At 39.9% G+C, this 20,718-nt stretch overlaps 2 protein-coding genes across 4 annotated transcripts in view; both read right to left on the bottom strand.

Moving 5' to 3' along the window:
* The window catches only part of abca4a (ATP-binding cassette, sub-family A (ABC1), member 4a), a 38,149-nt gene extending 25,543 nt beyond the window's left edge, over positions 1–12,606 (bottom strand). The window contains exons 1-9 of the mRNA XM_073488250.1: positions 12,541–12,606; positions 11,235–11,328; positions 10,940–11,081; positions 10,591–10,730; positions 8,268–8,395; positions 7,051–7,248; positions 2,949–3,038; positions 1,388–1,622; positions 334–473 (exon numbers count right to left, since the gene is read on the bottom strand). Of these exons, the coding sequence (XP_073344351.1) occupies positions 334–473; positions 1,388–1,622; positions 2,949–3,038; positions 7,051–7,248; positions 8,268–8,395; positions 10,591–10,730; positions 10,940–11,081; positions 11,235–11,328; positions 12,541–12,606 (1,233 nt within the window). The remainder of the gene's footprint in view (positions 1–333; positions 474–1,387; positions 1,623–2,948; positions 3,039–7,050; positions 7,249–8,267; positions 8,396–10,590; positions 10,731–10,939; positions 11,082–11,234; positions 11,329–12,540) is intronic.
* A 927-nt stretch (positions 12,607–13,533) lies between these two features.
* arhgap29a (Rho GTPase activating protein 29a) overlaps positions 13,534–20,718 on the bottom strand; it is a 37,895-nt gene continuing 30,710 nt past the window's right edge. For 2 of the 3 annotated variants that reach the window (XM_073488868.1, XM_073488870.1), the window contains 8 exons: positions 18,912–19,010; positions 18,532–18,695; positions 17,374–17,562; positions 16,864–17,001; positions 16,352–16,587; positions 15,919–16,234; positions 15,654–15,762; positions 13,534–15,480 (listed from right to left, as the gene is read on the bottom strand). In XM_073488868.1, coding sequence (XP_073344969.1) covers positions 14,525–15,480; positions 15,654–15,762; positions 15,919–16,234; positions 16,352–16,587; positions 16,864–17,001; positions 17,374–17,562; positions 18,532–18,695; positions 18,912–19,010 — 2,207 coding nt within the window. In that variant the 3' untranslated portion in view covers positions 13,534–14,524. The remainder of the gene's footprint in view (positions 15,481–15,653; positions 15,763–15,918; positions 16,235–16,351; positions 16,588–16,863; positions 17,002–17,373; positions 17,563–18,531; positions 18,696–18,911; positions 19,011–20,718) is intronic. The other variant, XM_073488869.1, reaches the window with a different exon arrangement.

Raw genomic sequence — 20,718 nt, 5'->3', positions numbered from 1 at the left:
ATCTAGATACAAAGGGCTGGACATGACATGAGGAAAGTTGATCCCTTTTGAGGTTAAAAGCATTGTTCACTGGAGGCTTGCTCGCTTACAAAGAAAATAAAAGATATGGATGTCATGGAGTAACAGAAAGCATCTGAAGGTGGTAATCTGGGAAATCTTAATGTATTTTTATACATTTTTCATTCTCTCTCCATCTTTGTGTTTCTCTAGAAGCCACCTTTATCTTTGTTTGTTGAGTAAGCTCTTGTCATCTTGTCTTGTCCAACAGAAACTAGTGAAATAGACCACTCTGCTTTGGATAAATACATCCACCAAGTTGTCAATGCTGCTTACATTTCGTATGATCTGCCTGACAGCCGGTGAGTCCGGGGCGTAGAGGATCTGTCCCATTAGCATTGGCTTGACAGAGTTCCAAACAATCCTGGTGGCAGGGTTGGATTCCAGATCTTTCATCATATCATTGCAGAAAGGACCTGAGGGGATGGACTATGTATTATTAATGCATTTTATTGAAAGGAATATGGAAAATTGATCAATTGTATCTGTGCTTATCCACATATACTGACTATATTCTGAAAAATAGCTTGCACAGAGAAATGTTAACTTAAAAATGAGAGCCTTTTGTACTTTATCATTACACAGTGACTTACAGAGCTACTTGCTAAAGTAGTTTCTAATGTCTCCTCCCTTTTTACTCTTGGACATTGTGCAGTTTTGTTTGCTGTACAGTCAATTAGGCTGCTGCGATTATTTTAAAAAATGTGAAGCTAACTTTTCTAGGACTGAATAACCTGTGGCCTTGTGCTTAGAATGAATCATGAATTCTTGTGACGTCTTCGTTTCTTTACTTTAGGAATACTTAAAAAAATTATGCACGTATAAAAAAGGTTACATGTGCACTCAACCTTGTGCATTTTATTGTTTAGTGTTTTCGCAATTTCAACTCCTACGCGCTGCCTTCTTGATACACTGTTATGCAAGTTTTTTCTGTTGAAATGATCTATTCTGACCTCATAGCTATACTCCCATTACATTGCCTACAACTACATATGTTGAAGACGTTTTTAAAAATGTTTGTGCCTAACTTTCCACCAATTTCCTCCCAAATTTTTATGTTTTGAGGTACCGTGCAAACTAACAAATAAGTTAGACTGAAACCACAACCTTTTTGGCAGAGGTAATTAAAGTGATAGTGTACAAAGTTACATCCACTGACATGTAACACAAATTAGAGTAGTAGGATTATTTTTAAAAAAAAGGGCAGAGGCATTGCTCCAGTCTCATGAACAAGGCTGCTGGTTTTAAAGTAAAACTGAAAGCCTGTACTGGAAGAATGCTTACTCTATTATCTGTCATACTAATATACTTTTACTAATGGTCTACTCACTGGAGTTGTTGTCATACGTGTAGTCGCCCTGCGCCCTGCCGCCGCTGATGCCCAGGAAGGCTTTGTAGTTATTGTCCTCGTACCAGTTAAAGGATGTGACTCGGGAGAAAGCACCCTCAGTGTAGCCACACACCAGGCTGGAGGCAGCAGCCATCACCTGCCTGAAGGAGAGATCCTTCTGGAAGAGAGGAGTCATGACCTCGAAAAGCTCACTGAAACTATTCCTTTGGCGCATCTGTGGAGAGATAAGAAGAAAAATAGAGCTTAAATAAGAACAGAGAAGAGTGAACTTTTAGATGTAATGTAGTCTAGTTTTTACATAAATTTCTTTATTGAATCTGACAGCCCCTGTGAACAAAAGCGGTATGAGTACTCCTCCACCTCCAATGGTAAAGATCTTGATCTGGCTAGCACGCACTTTTGTTTTAAAAGCGAAAAAGTACAAAGCTGTACTTTTGACGTTCACTAACTATGGTGCAAGGTTTTGTTCCTGACTGTAGTCTCAGATTGCAACAGTTCAATGTTGTGAACTTGCTACAGCTCTGATTGGCACCTCTGGCTGATCACAGAACTAACTTATATGTTTGCATATCTATGTTCACCAGATAAAGGACCATTCTCGCTGATTCTATGCCTTTTCATCCAATATTTATTTAACCTTAAAAAATACAAGGTTCAGTAATCCCTTGTGTTTATTTGGCAACAGACAGGCGATCTACCTATTGTCGCTGTTCGATGAAAACCATGTGTCTCCAAATCCTGGATTTTGGATTTTTCAGATAAATTAAAGGGCGGAATGTTCCTTTTTTAGTTGAGAAAATTCTTAAACTTAATCTTAATTTACCTGGAAAATGCATTGGCACAAAGCTGTTTTTTTAAACTTGTGAAAAGTTGTTTGGTCACAGTTTTTTCAGTTGTTGAAAGGATCTTTGGAAGCCTCGTAGAATCTTTGATCTTTGATTTTAAAGGTGAGGAATGACTCATCACCTCGACCTCACGACGACAGACTGTCTATCGTCGGAACGGAGACGAGTGTCTTGCCAACAGGATGTGGGACTATCAGCTGCACTTAATATCCCATAGAAACATCCACAACAAACAAAACAGTATTTCCACAAACCCATGTTTGATTGAATTTTTCGAATACAGGTACATCACAAATTACATTAATGAGACACTTCACCAAAGTGAAAACATGGTCACACTGACAAGGGCAACACAAGCAAATGAATAGGAATGTGAGAGAACAACAAACACAAACAGAGCACTCAATCAACACTTGTGGTTAACCTGTTCCATGTCTGGAGGCTTCACCTATTTTCGCAGCCTCAGTGTTGTTTCAACTGGGATGGTCCCATAGTGATGATGTATCTGTTTTTGAGGCTTAACAGGCCTGTTCTGGATTTAGCCTTCCTCATACGCACTAAATGATATCCCCCTACTGTCTGTGTTTGCGTAGAAACTCAGGCAAGAGGAAGCAACTGTTTCCTGACAGCTAAAATTAGCAGGCAGTGAACTTTTGAATGGAGCTAGATTGTGGGCTGCGTGAGCCGTGCCTTACCTCTCGCAGTTTGTCCGAGGTGGCAGAGATGACCCGTACCCAGAGGCGAATGTCAATGCCTTGAGAGTGATTGTCCAGCACAAGAGGAAGCTGGGGGAAAAAACACAGATACATCATTTAATCTTTTTAAATATAAAACTTTCCCATATTTTCCACTTTTACTTAGTGCAAACATTTAAACTCAAAACTGTTAATGTGCAGCATTCTGTTTCTCAAAGGGTAACTCCACCAATTTTACGCATTAAAGTGTGTTTTACAGGTCTTGAGGAGTAGTACTGCATATGTGAAAAAAGGGATAACGCATTTTGTGGCTCCAGAGGAAGCTGCATGTAGCTGCTGAGTAATTGCTCCCAGTGATGTCCCTCAGCATTGTGGGTAATGCAGGCACCAGGTCTCGATGAAGGAAGAAGAATGCATGTTTTTAAACTGTGCATACTGAGTCCAACAGTGTTAGTGGAATGCAATGCTAAACCAATTGACTGCTTTCAAAAACCTGGCACCTCCAATACCCACAATGCAATTAGCCACTGAGTGACATCACTGGAGGTAATTCATCAGATTACATGTAGCTTCCTCTGGAGACAAAAAAAGACCCAACTGAAAAAACACAACTGTAAACATGTGTGAAGTTTTCTTGAACCAGAGAGAAATACCTGCAAATTGCCACTATCATTCACATTTTATATGTTGTTTATATCTGGTGGACACTGTTTTCTCTTGAGGATGTGCAGGTTTGCCCAAAGATCCTCCAGCCAGCTCTCAACACAATAGGCTAAAGGTCCAGGAAACAGCATGAGGCCAAGACACAGAACCAGCAGAGGAGACATCCTTCCCTACTACATATATAGATTCAGCCTATCAGAGAGCAGTGAGCACATGTAGACTTTCCATGTTGGACAAGAAGCCCAAACGGCAAACTTCCTCAGGTGTTTGCTTTTCAACTGTTCACAATCCAGCGCCTGTCCAGATAAAATAAACAATGCTTTGACACTGGCACGTCCTACATAGCAATCCTTCTTTGAGGATCCCGGACTAACTTCATTCAGACGAGCATGTAACTTAAAATACCGTCTCGTCTATTCTTATCTTTACAGACCTCCATTGTCCATTTAGATATCATCTCACCTTGCACTCACTGCTCCAACTCCACAGTTGCAAAGGAGTATGTGCATCCACAGACAGGGATGAGATTTAAGTCCTATAAATTGCAGTAGCACTCAGATATCTATATATTGAAATATCCATGCAGTCTTTTGTATAACAGCCAGAAGGATTGCAGAACAAAAGAATGCTATTCCCACTAAAAATCTTGATAATGCAGTGGCACGTTATTATGTGAATACAAATCATGGGCTGGCCTCTAGCCTGAAATCCTCAGTTACTGAAAATATTTCCTCATCTCCAAGGGGAGGGGACATGGTAAACAAGATGCTATGCAAAGAACGTGACTGGATCTATATACTGAACACAATTGATCATATGGATTATGATGGAAGAAATGAAATTATCTATGTATGATTGTTCTATTCAATATTTCTGAAAAGGTTTGATAGTTTCTATAATATTTGTATGCGTACTATGCATATATGATGTATACATCAACCAGAACCTGTGACATACAGCTATTTACTTGGTGCAGGCATTAAAACATCTACACTACTACTGCCTCTCTTTAGTTGAAGACCTCCTTTGTTTTCTTAAAGTTAGCACCTTTTTAGACCCTCTAATCACCATGTCCTTCAGATCTCATTTTTCCTTCTTTACTCTCTTACATTCTTACTATCTCAATATATGTCTGTATATTTGACTAAAAACTGTGAGTAAGTAACTCAAGTGTAATTTCACAATATGTCAATGGCTGTATTGATGATGGACGGCTCCAAGTGGCCAGAAAAAGAGATCTGTGATCTCAATGGGACTAACCTGGTTGAATAAAGGCTAAATAAAAAATATAAATATACTTTTAGACTCAACTGTTATAAAAATGATGGAGAAAAGCACTTTAGCTTCCTGCCTCTAGCACAATGAGAGACAGACAATTGGCCCAGACTTGGCCCAGTCCCATGTGATTGTGCCTGGATTAGGTTAAGGCAGAGGGCAGCCATTGTTGCTGTCTGTCTCATTGTGGCTCATGTTTACTCTCAGTGCCCTGTGATTACTAAAGAGAGGAGTGTCTCGTCACTAAGCTAATTACAGAGGCCAAGTCAGCTCAGCTAATGCTTATAGCTGTTTCACAAGTAGTCTGCATCACTCCTTCTGTACCTATTTGAAGCACATTGGCAGAGCTGCAGCACACTCTATATAGACTCTTGCAGATAAAAAAAAAAAAGGCCCTGCTTCAGTGTAAGGTCTTCAAGGAAATTTTTTCAACTAAGTGGTGGTTGCTCAATCATATTTGGGGGTAATTTTGTTATGTTTACATACAGTAATGTTGTGTGTTTGTTGTGTTTATAAAGTATTACATTAATCAGACAGTAAATCAAGGTAAACAAGTGGGGATCAACGGAACTAATTCAGTCTAAGATTTAATCTAAACTTGCGCAAAATTCTGATCAAACACATATAGATTAATGGTCTCCACATGTACAAACTCTAATCCACATTAAAAATTAAAATCTTGTATGAAAATCTTGTAATTCACATGTGAAAAATTAAAACTTCTTTTGTGGAAATTTTCATTCACATGTAGAAAAAGCTTGTGAAAATGTCCATGACATTATTTTATTCTCATAATTATATTATTAAACACACTTGACATTTAATCATATCTAACACTCAACAACAATATGTTGATGCAGGTTGATATCTATATTTCAAATATTCCACCCTTTATGGAAATATAAAATATAACATGAAATGTATTTTCAAGCTTATCTGTAATATGCACATTTACATTCTTAAAAAGCAGAGTTCTTTAACATGCCTGGGGAATGATGTAGTCCTATTACTCTACTATAGTATAGTTTGGACTTTATTTACTTTAGACACAAAGCCAATTTGTATTTCCCTGAGAAATATTTGTCCCACCCTGTGAGTCAGCGGTCTTATAAAAGTAATAGCAGCTGTTTATCCACTGCAGCTCCTGCTTTAAACAGGCTCTATGAGAGGCCTGTGTGAGCTTGTTAAGTTTCGATCCAGATGTGATCTGAGCACAAACTGCTGATGTGAAGTCAGTCAAAGGCTGCAACCAGGAGCAAATAACCAGAATGTAAAAACTATGACATCTTCCTTAAGTGGTGTGATGATGCAATTAGGGATCTAATTTACAATTGCTCTAAAATAATTGCCGTATCTCTTCAAAAATAGTTCATAAACATGGCTGTAAAATGTAGACAGTAAAAATATCATGTTGTCATGAGAAACTAAAAAGGGTAGATCCTAATATAAATGTGGCATTTTCAATTTCCAAAATGGGGATGTGATTTATTTTCATTACTTAAAAAACAAAGTCTCTCAAGAAATTAACCAGTCAACCAGATTAAGGCATCACTCAGACACAAACATTAATGCTTGATATCATGTCCTGCCAAACACTATACTGCCTTAAGACAGCTTAACTTCAAATATTTGTGCCAGCTAATTAGCTGACTGTGAATAGCAATCAAAGATTTTTGTAAATAAACATGGCAACATCCCAAATGGGACTCATCCAACCACAGCTCTATACTGGCATTTCCTATTCATCAACTATAGGGATAACTGCCAAATTATGTCAAATGTATTTATTTAAAATGATGTTTCTAGAGGCTTTATACTGTCAGAGCACAATGTATGGCTTGAAAATGTCTGTCACTGGTGAGCAGTGTGTAAATGAGGAGCAATGGCTCCCAATCTAATTATGACAGAATGGAGTTTTGATTGTAAGTAAATAAAAATGAACCATTAACTGATAAGATGTAGCATTTAGCAAAGACCCATGGCACATGTCCACAATCTACTGGGGTAACAATTGAAGGTATTATTTACCTAAAAACGTTATAGAAACTGCTATATCTTTGTATGTAATTATTGTTAGGTATACCTTTGACAAGATCATATATTCAAGCCTATAAATCTACTACTAGCAAATGTTTAAGCCCTCTAAGTCTCAGCCAACACTGACCAGCCGGAAGAGTTTGAAAAAGTCAACATTGGCGTAGAACTTGTCCTCAATGATCTGTAGCCGCTGTGGGGTAAGGATGCACATGGCGTTGCGAACAGAATAGAGTCCTCGGCGGCTGGGGAAGATGAGGAATCGCTCCAGCAGAGTCAGGCTGCAGGCAATGTCCTTTAAATGCAAGGCTGGAACCCCAAAGGCAAACTGGGAAAATGGAAGTGGACAGGAGACATACTTAGTTGGTTGGTTTTGAAAAAGGACTTGAGAAAGCTGATTGCTGATATTGTTGCACTGTGATGTCTTTTGTTGAACTTCACAGATCACTATTTTCTAGTCTATTTCCTCAATTGAAATTGCTTCCAAAATCAAAGCGTTAAACACTACAGCCTGTCCCAGAATGCACTGTGCAATGCATGCTGGGACTTGTAAAGTTACAAATGATTTTTAAAATACTTTTATTAATTTTAATAAGTTAATAGTTAATAAATAGTGTGAGTCATACTTTAATTAAAGTTTCATTAACTTTACCATTATTGACGGTTATTATACAATTATACAAATTTGATGAGTTATCTGTATTTCACATTACTGTTGAGTATAACATGGAGGGAAACTCATGAGGCAAACCAACCCCAGGGACCATCCAGTGATGCCATTACTGGGTTTACCATATAAACTTGCCTGCTGAAGTGCCACACAGGTGCAAGCAGTGATTTACTGAATGCTACAAACCACAGAAGAGGGAGTGGAGTGTCAGTAGACTTGACAGTTGGCCTCATGTGTCAGGATAAATTGCCATGGATTGATGTATGTGTGTCTAACTGTGCAGATTGCTAAAGGAAAATTTCGTCCAGCTGTTTTTCAGCGAGGATTACTGGTACCATTGAATCAGATACATCCGTCATACCTGAAGTGAACTTACTAAACACAAAAAATGAAGTAGATGTGCCCAGAACTGCAGGAGTGAGTCAAAATATTTTCTCGTCCTTAACAGAATAACTGATGTTAACATCCATGATGTGGTGATTACATGTTGGCAGATGCATTGCAATATTTCAAGAGTAATGTTAAATGAATGCAACACATCGCAATAGCTATCCAAACCTGTATTGTGTGTGTGTGTGTGTGTGTGTGTGTGTGTGTGTGTGTGTGTGTGTGTGTGTGTGTGTGTGTGTGTGTGTGTGTGTGTGTCTGTGTGTGTCTGTGTGTGTCTGTGTGTGTACCTGTTCAGGCCTGATCTGAGCATTGACTAGCTGATTCACCACAGACTCTGTCAGAGGAACATCTCTCAGCAGGAATGATGTCAGAGTCTCATCGTCCTTCAGGATAGTTTCCACCTTCACACCTCGACCTGCATAGACGGATAGATGCAGTTCATATGAATGGCAATGGCACCTAAATGATTGTGTATGACGTCTTCGGTTAGAACGACAGGAGACCAGTGATAATTTACACCAAACTATGGCTTCATAAAAGCAGTCTCTGTTATTTTTCATTCTGTAATTATGTATTCATTTTTGGGTGGAAGTAATGATTTTATACTGTCTACCAACACAAATTGATTACCCTCCTTACGAGTCTGACAGTGGATACTGGATAAGTTGTAAAAATCCGGCTACTATGTGCACATATTTGGGCAAGTTGTGACAAATCTGTTGTGTTAAAAGTTTAGGAACACAGACAAAGACACTCCACCTCTGCACTGTCTCATTATTTCCTCTGACCTGTCTGTGCATGAATAAAGTTTGCTCTGCCAAACAAAGTGCCGGTGTGGCCTGCTTCCAGGTTCAGCCCTAGTTTCACTTGCCTTTGGATTCCCATGCACCCAACAGAAACAACAAAGAAACTGAAAAGCGAAAAAGGGTGAGAAAATGTACGTTTTGGAAGACTTGTCTCTATCCAAGAGGTGTTGGGGAAAAAAATGTCTGAAGGAGCAGTGAGCCAACATGACAATGCCAAAATCAAAAACTGTGATTCTGTTGGTGGTAACTGCTTGTTTTTTAACTGAGGTTATGCACACCACTGACACAAACGTCTCTGGGTAAAGCAAGTTATACAGTCACAATAGAAACTTCATTATCCCACTGTGCGTGTAGGGCAACTGTAAATTAGTTTGTTTTTTGCCTTTTGTTAGCTTAGCTTAGCACACAGACCAGAAAAAGGGGTCCGCTAACATAAACTAAGGACCGGCTTCCAACACAGCACAGAAGTTCCACAGAGCCCCTTTAATTAAAGAGGTGAAATTAGAGGCACTGGTAGGCTAATTTTGGCACACCAGGCTAGTTGTTTCCACTTGCTTATAGTCCTGCAACTAACCGGCTATCCTAGCTGTACCTTCATATGTAATGCACAGATATGAGAGTAGCTATCGATGTTGTCATCTAACTCTCCACCAGAAACCCAATAAATAAATAAAACCAGATTCCTTTAAGAGCATTCCCTTATTTCCTTTAATAACTTTCCATCAGACAGAAGACCTTTCTTTAGGGTTATATAATCACATGGATATACACCTATGGACCCACGGACACAGGTTCATGCACACATTAATGGGACACACACGCATACTTGCTCACAATCAAGGGACTTGCATATGAATCGCACACATCCACACAAACTGTTGGCATTTTCTATTTAATTTGCCCGGTCAGGATGAGTCCATTTCAAAAATTACATAACTTGGTTCTCAACATGATTCAATTTTCTTTCCAGGGGCTCATGGAAACTTGTGTGGAATGTAGATCCATATCACTGTTAGCTCTGTTAGTCCATCTCCATAATTCTCCATGAGAGAGGCAGCATAGAGCGCAACCAGACATAATCATTTACAGGCTGGAATGCACTCAGCCTCATTCCTCTCCCATCATAAAGGTTTATTTTGCCAGCAGGGAAACATGCTGTATACACAGTATAGGTTTATATATAACGGATATGATGACATGAGCAGAGAATTGTTTGCATTGTTTAGTGTCCCTTGAGATGGGATCAGTGTTTCTAAGTTCTCTCATGGACAGAGGGACATGGATAGGGAGCACGTGATTTGCTTTCCCACCAAATAAACAAGACGCTGGTGGTGAAAGTAAGCAGATTACATTACAGGCCACTCTTAAACCTGTGTGACGTAATCCTGTTATGGTGTAAAGATACACTTACAGACTGATGGGAAAGTGTGTGACATCTGATGGAGACTGTGACGCGATTTCTGAGCAGATGATTCAGACTTTTTCCAAGTTTTTATAAACCATGACTTGACATTTATCGCCCATTTCTCTCACAATTAACAAACAAAAACATATAGTCACATAATAATATTATATCTTTTTATTTAATTTACAACAGCAAGCCAATTTGGGTAGAGGAATGGTTTAAGTGCCTGGAACCAAACTCTTTGTTTGCTCTTCTGGGAGCAGAACGCTAAGGATAGCTTGCAATGCTAAATGTGTCATGCTACATACCAACTAATCAGAATAACCTAATTGACCTTGGGTTTGCCACTGGTGACAATTATGTTTTCACAGTATGTTGATGAAAGGCTGGAGCACTGACCTGAGATCTGTTCAGGATGGGTGCGCAGGGTGTCCATGAAGTTACTCATGGCATTCAGTTCCCTCCAGAGACGACCGAGCTGCAGAAACTCTGGGTCACTCAAAAGAAGCTCCTGGGCATCCAAGTAGAACCGAGCCAAACTGAGGAGCGGGGTCAGTAACAAATCACACACATTAACAGCAGATAAACAGCATATTCATTCACATATGATTGTATGTACACAGCAAGGCTTCAAAAGAAGTAGAACCCATTTAAACATATTCTCTTCGACCTCATTGCATAATTCAAACATTTCATAGGAATGTGACAAGTCAACATCTTGCCCCTACAAACCCAAGGTGATGCTTACATGGAGTTGTTGTAGTTGGACACCAGGCCAGGAGATTCACCACGGGTGGGGTATTGAAAACAAGGGTTGTTGGCATTACAGAGGATTCCCTGGATCCATGGCAGGACCCCTGTGGAGGGCATGGCCTTGTTGGGGAAGTGGCCTGAGGTAGAGGAGATACTGTTGGCTTTCAATGCTTTACAAAAGTCATTTATGAATATTTGTGAACAGGGATGCCATGTACCACACAGGGCATCCTATTTCTTTATCTATGGATTAAAATGTTTCTGATATTTTTGAAGAGTTGTTTGCTTACATTCATGTTGACGGTAGAGTGGATTCACTCTTCTTAGCCACACTAGTCCCATGAACAGCATTACAGGCCACATGATCTCCATGAAGAAACGCACCTGGATGAGTGGCACAACATAAACTTAATATGTTAAACTTAGCTATGATGCACTTAGTGTTAAATGCTTTGAGCAAATGACTGATTCAGATGCAAACCAATGTGTTTGCTGTATGAAAAAGGTACAAAAAGTGGACTTGCATAGGCTAAACGTAGGCCTACAGTTTGACCATTGGTAAACTGGCAAAATAGAGCAACAAAACCCCAGCACTATGTTTTCACTTGATAATGAATCTCCTGTGAGTGCTGTATGTTACGGCTGAGTAACATTGCTAATGTCAGTTAGCTCTGGCTAAGCATTCAACAGCCATTAAAGCAACATTATGTAACTGAGTTACCTTAAAATAACTATTTTGAAATCATTCACATTCACTTATCCCATTCTGCTCCCAAAACGCCTATTGCACTATTTAAATTGGGTAGTTTGTCTTCCGAGAAAGATAAGTGCCATCAACACTGAATGGGCACTAAGTCACAGACCCCTATGTTAGTAAAACTGTATCATATGTAATGGAGAAAAGGTTTTCTGGTTTTCCGTCTGATGTCATCCGGCTGCTCTGCCTCGACTCTTTGTGACCGGATATATAGCTTTACTTATTGCTGAAGTAACCACTGCTGCTAACCGTAGCTGTCGTTAGCTAGGAAGCTCTGTTAGCTGACTCTGCATGGACATGACTGGGAGTTTGGGGCACTGGGGGATTGTTGGTGTTTACGCCGCTAGCACAGAAACTTTTGGACCAACGGGAGGAGGAGGTTTTCAGACCAAAAGAGAGTGACCGAGCAAGAGGTAGAAGTAAATCAAGAGCTACTGTATTGTAGTCTTGTGTTGTTACACTTGCTTTATGTGTGGCTGCGTTAACAAAGCTGTCGACTCTCTAGTTTTTTGATCATAAGTAATGTGATCATAATGAATGCAAGTGTCCATATTTACAGCAGTGGTGTACTGAATTTGCAATTCAACGCTGTAGGGATGCCAAATTGCAAAAATAACTAAATTCTTACATAATGTTGCTTTAAAGAGGATTAGTTAACTCAACAAAAATTACGAAGACATGTTCCTGTAGTTCATTATAGGGCTTTCACATTGCAGTTGATCATTTTCATTAAAGGAGCTGGTATCCCCTGCAAAGAATGACACCTGAAAGTGTTTTAGCCAACTCCAACCCTCATGGCAATAAATGCAGTGTGTAATTGATGGATGAGAGGATTTTACCCTCTGCCTCCTGCGGACTGTCCAGTTCTTCCACAGCAGGAGTCTGACCTGTCTTCCTGCCCCCATTGCTCCTCCTTTTCACCCCCGGGGGGGCTGGCACCAGCCAACAAACCTGTATTCAACCAGTCCACAATACTCTTGTTAAGCTAGATAAAGCTACCACATGCTTTACAAAAATATGACTTTAAAAGGTCATTTGGAAAGTTTAAATGTATGGATGTACTCCTGTGTACATCATAGAGGTGTCCATCCATTCATCCAGTGAGCGCTCTATGTGAAGGCTAGCAATAGCTCTGTAATGAGGTTAATGAGCTCAAGACACTTCACATGGTCAGCATAACGGTCATAGACCTTTAAACAGTCTATGAAGATTCTCTCGGTACTACTCATTGTTATTCTATCTGCCTAATAACACTAATTATTGCACATTCCCCATGCTTGTAACAATATCCACTTTAATCTAGGTAAGTCACAACTATTGTGCAATTTTATGGCTACTGCATCACAAATTGTATTGACTACATTTCAAAGTGGTTATAGTCTAGCAGGATATATCACTTACCTCAGAAGAACACCTGTTCTGCAGATTGATATCCAGTAAGTTAAGCATAACACCACATATTCTACCGAGTGCGCCTTGGGGTTGCTAACACAGCTCGAATCCAGACCTTGTGAATAGTTAAGCAGATTGATTTAATCTCCTTTCTCAGTGCTGGAGGTCTGCTAACACTCTCATCCATTTGTGGAGCCCTACATGACCCAACCACCTGCCCTACGTTGCACTGTATAATCCTCTCTCAGTTATACTCCTACAACTGGTAAAAGATAAATATGCTTATGCTTATTATAATTACAACTTAACAAAAATTTGCATCTCTATACATTAAGTTTGTTTGCTCGACAATAACATTGCATAACTTTAAGTAATCATGGGAATACTTCTATGTTATATACATTTTTAAAGATCTGAAGAAGAAAAAACAAACCATCATGGAAGTTGTCAGATATATTTTAATAAGTTACAAAAGGGTTTTTGTTTTCATGTACCTGTTTTTTTTACACTGAACTTTTCAACATTCTGTCAACCTTGTACATTGCCATAAAAAACAGATACCATTTAAATAAATGATGCACTTCCGATTACTTACAAAGAACCTGTAAGGTTTAGGTTATTGATGAAAGTACTTCAGTTGTGAAAAGAAGAACAGCTTTGGCTAATAAGAAATGTAAATGTTATCTTAAAATAAGAAAGATAATGCCATTATACAATCCAGGGGTACTTCTAAAAGCTTTTTCAGATCAGTTTAAGTTGACAACATACAAGTTCAACAGTATAAAAACAAGTGAATGTATACCCTTTGCAACTGGTGCTTTAAAACATTACCAAATGCCTATACAGATACCCAGTACAGCATGTAACAAAGGTCATAATATTGCTTTATACACAAGTTATCAAAATTATTAGTTATAACCTAAATGTAACAGTTTAAAACATTCTGACAGTTAACACGACTCAGAAAAGATTTGTGGAAGAGTATTGATGTCAGATAAGTGCACCAAACTTTTTTCAAAAATGTGGCTACATGCACTATTGTAACAATTCAAACCGTTTTTTGGTATATAAACATATATATATATAGTGAGCCTGTAAGAACTTTGTACAAAATTGTTCAAATAAAAATGGAATTGCACAGTTTCAAAAAGAATCATAAATATTCTGACGAAGGGCCAGAGTGTACTGAGTGATTGGTAAATGAAATATTGGTGAATCTTGTTAAAAAATATACAGCATTTTAAGTGCATCTTGTTTGTCTTCTGAGGACCAAAAGGTACATTTAATTGCCCTCACAGTGCCCACAATCATAGTACATCTGGAAATCGTCTTTACAGGTGTTTCTTACTCTTTTTCCAATAGAATATGGCACACATTGTTAGCATCCGAGCACTGTTTTTGAAGATTTGATAGTCCGTGATGCTCAGATAATCACACAAAATGAGCTTCTCGATGTTCTACCTCTTGGAGGCGTCTGGGTCTCAGTCTCTGGTACACTGGTTTGGCCTGGTTTGGGCCCAGTTCCTCAGGGCTAGAGCTGGGAGACATGGCTGCCTGCTCGGCCTCAATGCCTTCCTCAAGAGGCTCATCTACAGACACCTCTATCTCAATCCCCAACTCCTCTTCCTCCTCATCCTCATCCTCATCATCCTCCTCCTCCTCATCTTCCTCCTCAGCGCTGTTAGCTAATGCACAGTTCTGCAACACTTTTGTTTTGCTCCCTGATGGGGGCTTGTAGAAGGTCCCTGGGGGAGGCTGGAGAGTTCTGGGAGCCCTGAAAGCTGTTGCAACAGGGTTGAACTTGGTTACATTGTCCTCCCTTCTTAAAGTCCTGCTGGGTCGCACTGCGACAGTATAAGGTCTGTTGGGGTAGATGGTGCTAATAGAGCTCCCAGTAGTCCCAAGGGAGAAGGATGATGAGGACACAGAAGGTGATACATTGCTGGCATCCACTGCTGTACTGTCTGTGGGCAAACTGGCCACAATTCTTACAGTTCTAGAAGCAACTTCATGCTTGTACTGTTTGTCCCAAGTTCTGCGTAATGTCTGTGTGTCAATAAATGTACTCCGGTAATGTGTGCCTGCTCGCAACTTTGTATTCTCAGTTTCATCCACCTCTTCAATGGGCTGGTCGCAGCTACCACCTCTCCGGTCATCTTGGTCAGTGCTGTTCCGCGTGTTATTCTCGTCGACTTGGCCCCGGTTGAATATTTGTTCAGCCGGCATGCTGACTGGCCTGGAGGAGAGTTTGCTGCGAGGGTGTCGAAGCTGGACCCTGGTGACGGTGATATGCTGAGAACGACTGAGGCCTCTCTCACCAGGTTTACGGACCTCATCGACGCTTGATGACGAAACCCCATTGAAGGTCTCTGAATCCACTTCATCAGCTTTGTAAAGAGAGGTTAACAAGAGGTTATTAGCATATCAAGTAAAATTATGTGGACTTCAGAAACTGCAGCAATCAAAGACAATATCCAGCTGCCAGAAAAAAAGAACTTCTGGAATAATGGCCTGACAGAATTGCCTTCCTTTGGTTACCTAGCTTGATAACAATACTGACCAGGTTCAAAGTCACTTCCGTCAAGGCTTGGCATGCTTTCCTGAACCTCAGCCAATAAGTGGGAAGAAGGAATTATGGAGGAATGCCTCTTATACACCTTAGAGCTCTGCTGTAATGATAAGACAGACAGGAATCAGGATAGAATACAAAGCATCAATCTACCATTTAATATTAAATGAAAAATGGACAAATGTGCTGTATGTAACACTGATGTAAAATCTTGCTACATGCCATGCCAATAAAATACAAACAAATGTCTAATTACCTCCTTAATGTCTCCCAATGACTTTGAGTGCCTGCTCAGCTGCTGCTCCTTCTCCTGGTGGGTGAGGCGGGTGTCAGGGCGGGGTTGGGCATCGATCTCTGTAGGTGAGGTGCCACTCAGTGGACTGAGTGGGGTGTCAAAGACCATCTCATAGTGCCTGATCAGGAGCTCAACAATGAGTGCCTGATAGGGGTAATCCACCAGAGAGGAAAGGGAAACTTCGGCATCCGCCTGCCTTGGTTTGATCAGTGTTGGACCAAAGATGATACCGAGGTTGCTGGCTGTCATCTTATTCTCCTCTGATTGCTCTGTCACCCTGGAGAGAGGAAGGATTCTTGCTCATAAATCGAAAAAAAAAAAACTGACCTGTTCAAAGCCAATGACCAATTAATAATGCACTGAGCAGAAATGTGTTTGACTGAAGCTGCCATACCGGTGCAGATGTTCTATGAGGAACTGTAGTGTCTTGTAATGAGCTGGTGGCAGTTGCTTCAGCAGGTCCTTGATCTTAAAGAGAACCCGGTTGAGCTCCACGCTGACCTGGGCCGGGGCCACTGAGGTGGGACTGAGCCGCAATGCCTCCAGTTCCTCCACAATGATACTCTGACTTTCTTTGGCCAAGCCGATAAAATCATTGTAGTAGCGGAACAGGATGAGCGGCTCTGGAAGCTGCAGAGGAAAGTATGAGGGGAAAAAAGAACCAGAAAAATAAATGAAACAAGGAAGTGAAGTATAAACAGAAACATCAGAAATATGTAAGTAAATAGACAAATGGGACAAAAATAGAAATGAGATTATGAGATGAGAGGTAGGAGTTATGGACCGAAAAACAAACAAAGACAAATACCACTGCATTGGCTTTGTCCTGATTTAGATACCCCCAGCAGTAATTTTACAATACCTACAGTAAATTTTAGGAATCATAAGGTTTCAAAAGCAGCTCACCTGTCTCAGGTAGAGTTTGAGTACGTTGCTAATGTCGTGGGGATAAAGCTCAGAGAGCTCCACCAGGTGCTTGCCATTCTCAAACGCCTGGCACAACTTCTCAACTCGAGACTTGGCACCATTCACACGGTAGATCCCCTTCACAGCACAAAAACGAAATGCATTCAACAGTGGAAAATTAGATGCAATTTTCAGGATCACCATGGCAAAACTGTCTAACAACAGCTTCAGAATATTAACAGGATATAGTTGGAAGTTAAATTTTGAATCACAGCAGTGGACCCTCTTTAGTGAAGCCAATGAGAAAATGTTGGATGCAGCTACATCTTCTTTTGAACCAGAGGCAACACGATCTTAATTGTGACCAACATCATCATAAACAATACAGCTGGTGTGGAACAGAGGCAATCTATAGTACCAATCATCTTACGGTAATATTTTTTACAGTAATTATCCAAATCAAACTCTCTATTGATCTGGCTACACATACTCATATTTGGCTTAAAATACCTTGATGTTGAGTGCTCTGTTCTCGATTTCTGATGTACACTTCTGTATGATGAAGGGGATGCCGTCCTGACTGTTCTTAGCAGCCTGCGTGAAGTCAATGCCGAAGAGGTGGAGCCTCCCCTGGAGTTTCTTATGGCCGCACTGGATGGCCAGGGTTTCCAGACACTTCTTATGGCAGGCTAACGAACACTGCAAACATGATGACATGTATCTCAGTTATGAGTGACACTTTAAGACACTGCTAAAAAGCAGAGATCATAAAAGATGAGATGGAACTAACACGTGAACTTTTGATCATTACAGTAGCAGCAGTGAAGATAACACCAGGATAAAGCTTAAGTTCAGTGATTACACATAACCAATCAGAACAATACTACAAACACACACTCACTGGCTCTCTGGATTGAAATTGCAACTAGTGTAAAGAAAAACATGGGGCGATTAATCCAATTTAAACTCTTTAGTTAAACTGACCCTGACCAATAGATGTACTTATTGCTACATATCTTCCACTGAAGCCAGTCAAACCCTCAACTCCTGCTGGTTCGAGCTATTTACAGCCTAAAAGTTGCTTGCTTTTGAATTGCTTCATTCTTTTAACCCGTTGAACCAAAAACATGGAATGTTTCCAATACACTGCAGAGTTAGTGTCATTCTTCTCTTGTCAATGTCTCTACCAGCATTACATAACCTAAGAAACTCTTTGTTATTTTTTTGTGTATCGTCAGTGTATCTAATAAATATGGAAAGAAATTGGATCGAAAATAAACAGTGGGGGGTGCAGGGGTGATGGAGGCGACTGCTCGGAAGATGAACAAAAGGTCTTCAGTTTCCACTGCCCGTTCCCCGACTGAGACCAGTTGGTGGACTTGGTCTCAGAGGAGAGCCTGTAGCCAGTTTCAACTCTTCCCTTTAGTCAAAGGTTTTGATGAGGGGAGAGGTGGTCTCTCCCTTTTGTTTTTGTTTGATTTTTGCTCACCATGAGTGATAAAGAGGCCATTGTGAAACTTTGGCAATGTTCATCTTGAACTTGTAATACTCTGAATGCTGTGGACTCACTACATTTAACATTTAAGGTCCAAATAGAGGATCATGTTTGGATCGTGTTTTGTTTCATTTGTTCTAAAACAAAATAAAAAGAAAAGAAACCAAGGTTACCTCCTCACACTCTGCTCCATGGAACACAACCAGGCTGTCGCACTCCCTACATTTGGATGGAGCTCTGAGCTTCCTCAGCTTGTGGGTTTGGGCAGCCTTGGACATTTGGGTGTTTCTAAACGGACCTGGTGAGCTGGCTGTTTCGATTATCATCTCACTTAAACCTTTAGAGTGGAGGACGAGAAAGAAGAAACAGAAGCCATTATTTCTTCTTCTTCTGTATAATGTAGGGACACTTTTAAATCCCACTGAGAATAGGGCAATTCTCATACAAAAAGAACAACAGATTAAACATATTAACAGATAAAATGTAGCATAGTAAAATAATACCTTAAGGTCTAAAAAACACACAAAATACATGCAGAACATGAGGGACTCACCATTATCAGAGGGAGATGGAGGCTCTCTCTCATCCAGGTCATCAGCAGATGACATGGTGCCAGTGGAGGGGGTCCTGGGTAATCTCCTTTTAAAGTCTCCTGAACAGTAAAACATCACACACCAGTTAGTCCACATCTCCACAGTGACATCAGGTCAATTCTGCTCAAATCTCCAGTGGTTTAAGTACAGTAGTGGGAAGTACTGAGCCCTGGAGTGAGAGAACTCTCTTTAAGGTGTGGTCCACCTGTGCCGTTGACTGTCGTCGTTAATTAAATTCCCAGTGGGGGATTGTTGGTGATTTACACCTTCATTGACTGATTAATGCTGTTCAATAGGCATTTCATGAATGTTGTGGATTTTCTTATGAGCCCAATAAGGAGGCTCATTAGGAATAAACTCCTACAATGCTTAAACTCTGGGTGCCATGCTGGCCATCTAGATGGGCGGTTGGTGGGTAGGGGGTCACAGGTACTTACCTGGGTATCTACAAATATCTGCTTATGAAATAAAACCACTGAATGTTATATTGCAGCTAGTGGAAAGTGCAAAGAATAAGCCATTTAAAAAACAACAACAATAGAACTATATTAATACTACACATAATCAAAATCTGGCTGCAAGAAAGTAAAAAATGTGTTTAGTTAAATTAATTTTTGAAATGAAAGTAACAAATAAAAATTATTTGTTACTGATTTGATTACTGTAAACACTCCGCAACAACTACTGAAATAGGGCTTCTGGTGAAAAATAAGCATTAGGTGAGGCTTAGAAGTTATAAAATGATGATATTCAAATTTAGCCTTGGGGACCAAACTACAAAAATCCATAACTAAATAAGTATTTGGAGTCCAATGACTTTAGTTTTTAAAGTTTGTGAAGTTTTTGTATTATTTCTCGAGAAAATCCATGACATGAACTGGGAAAACAAATTCTGGGTGACTTGCTATGGAATGAACTGTTGTTAAGAGTCGGCTGTAAAAGCCCACCTGATAAGGAGAACACATATCAAAAGATCTTAATCTACACAAACTGACACTAATTTGAATGGAAATCTTTACTACAAACAATTGGAAGAGGCCCAACACATTACATTACAGGACAGGATAGGGCATTACATTGTGACACACATGTAACACAGCAACAGAGAAAACACTGACAAGATCCAACCTGCACCAGAAACTACTATTTGATGTGTTTGTGTGGTTTGTAGACTTACAGAGTTGCATAATGCTTAACACAGAGCCACCACTGTCAGTGGTTGCTAAGCCACTTGATTTTGACAAAACACCGCAATAAAGTTGGGTAAATATCGAGTTCATAAAAAAACATGTTTGCCCCAGGGGCACTTAACACAGTCAGTGCTGAGGAATGTCCCACCTGTCTATCATGTGCAATGTTTGCTTTCTTTATCAATGACATAAGACTGGTAAACCTGATATTTAGAGCTAGGTGTCACTATGCAAAACAAGATAATTAGGCTTTCTAGGGGGTAAACATAAAAGCTGGAAAGAAAGTAAATGGGTTTTATTTCCCTGATAGCTCAGATGTCAAAGCATGTAAATATTTAAGTAGAAGATTACAGGTAAAGATTAAAGTTGTTAGATAAACGTCCTGTTAATGAGCCATTTAGTAGCACACATACCTATTACAACATAGTTTATGCAAAGATGGTTAAAGCCAGTAATGTGTTGAGGACATTTAAATAGTTCCTACTCAACTGATAAGGAAGCCTCCACGTCAAAAAACCTAATAAATCCTTAGCATATTAATTGACAGGAATACATTCCACATGTTCTGGTTTATTTC

The sequence above is a fragment of the Pagrus major genome, chromosome 19 (assembly GCF_040436345.1).
Source record: "Pagrus major chromosome 19, Pma_NU_1.0".
NCBI classification, from domain to species: Eukaryota; Metazoa; Chordata; class Actinopteri; order Spariformes; family Sparidae; genus Pagrus; species Pagrus major.
The sequence above is the reverse complement of the archived record's forward strand: the minus strand, read 5'-3'. Positions and strand labels throughout refer to the sequence as shown.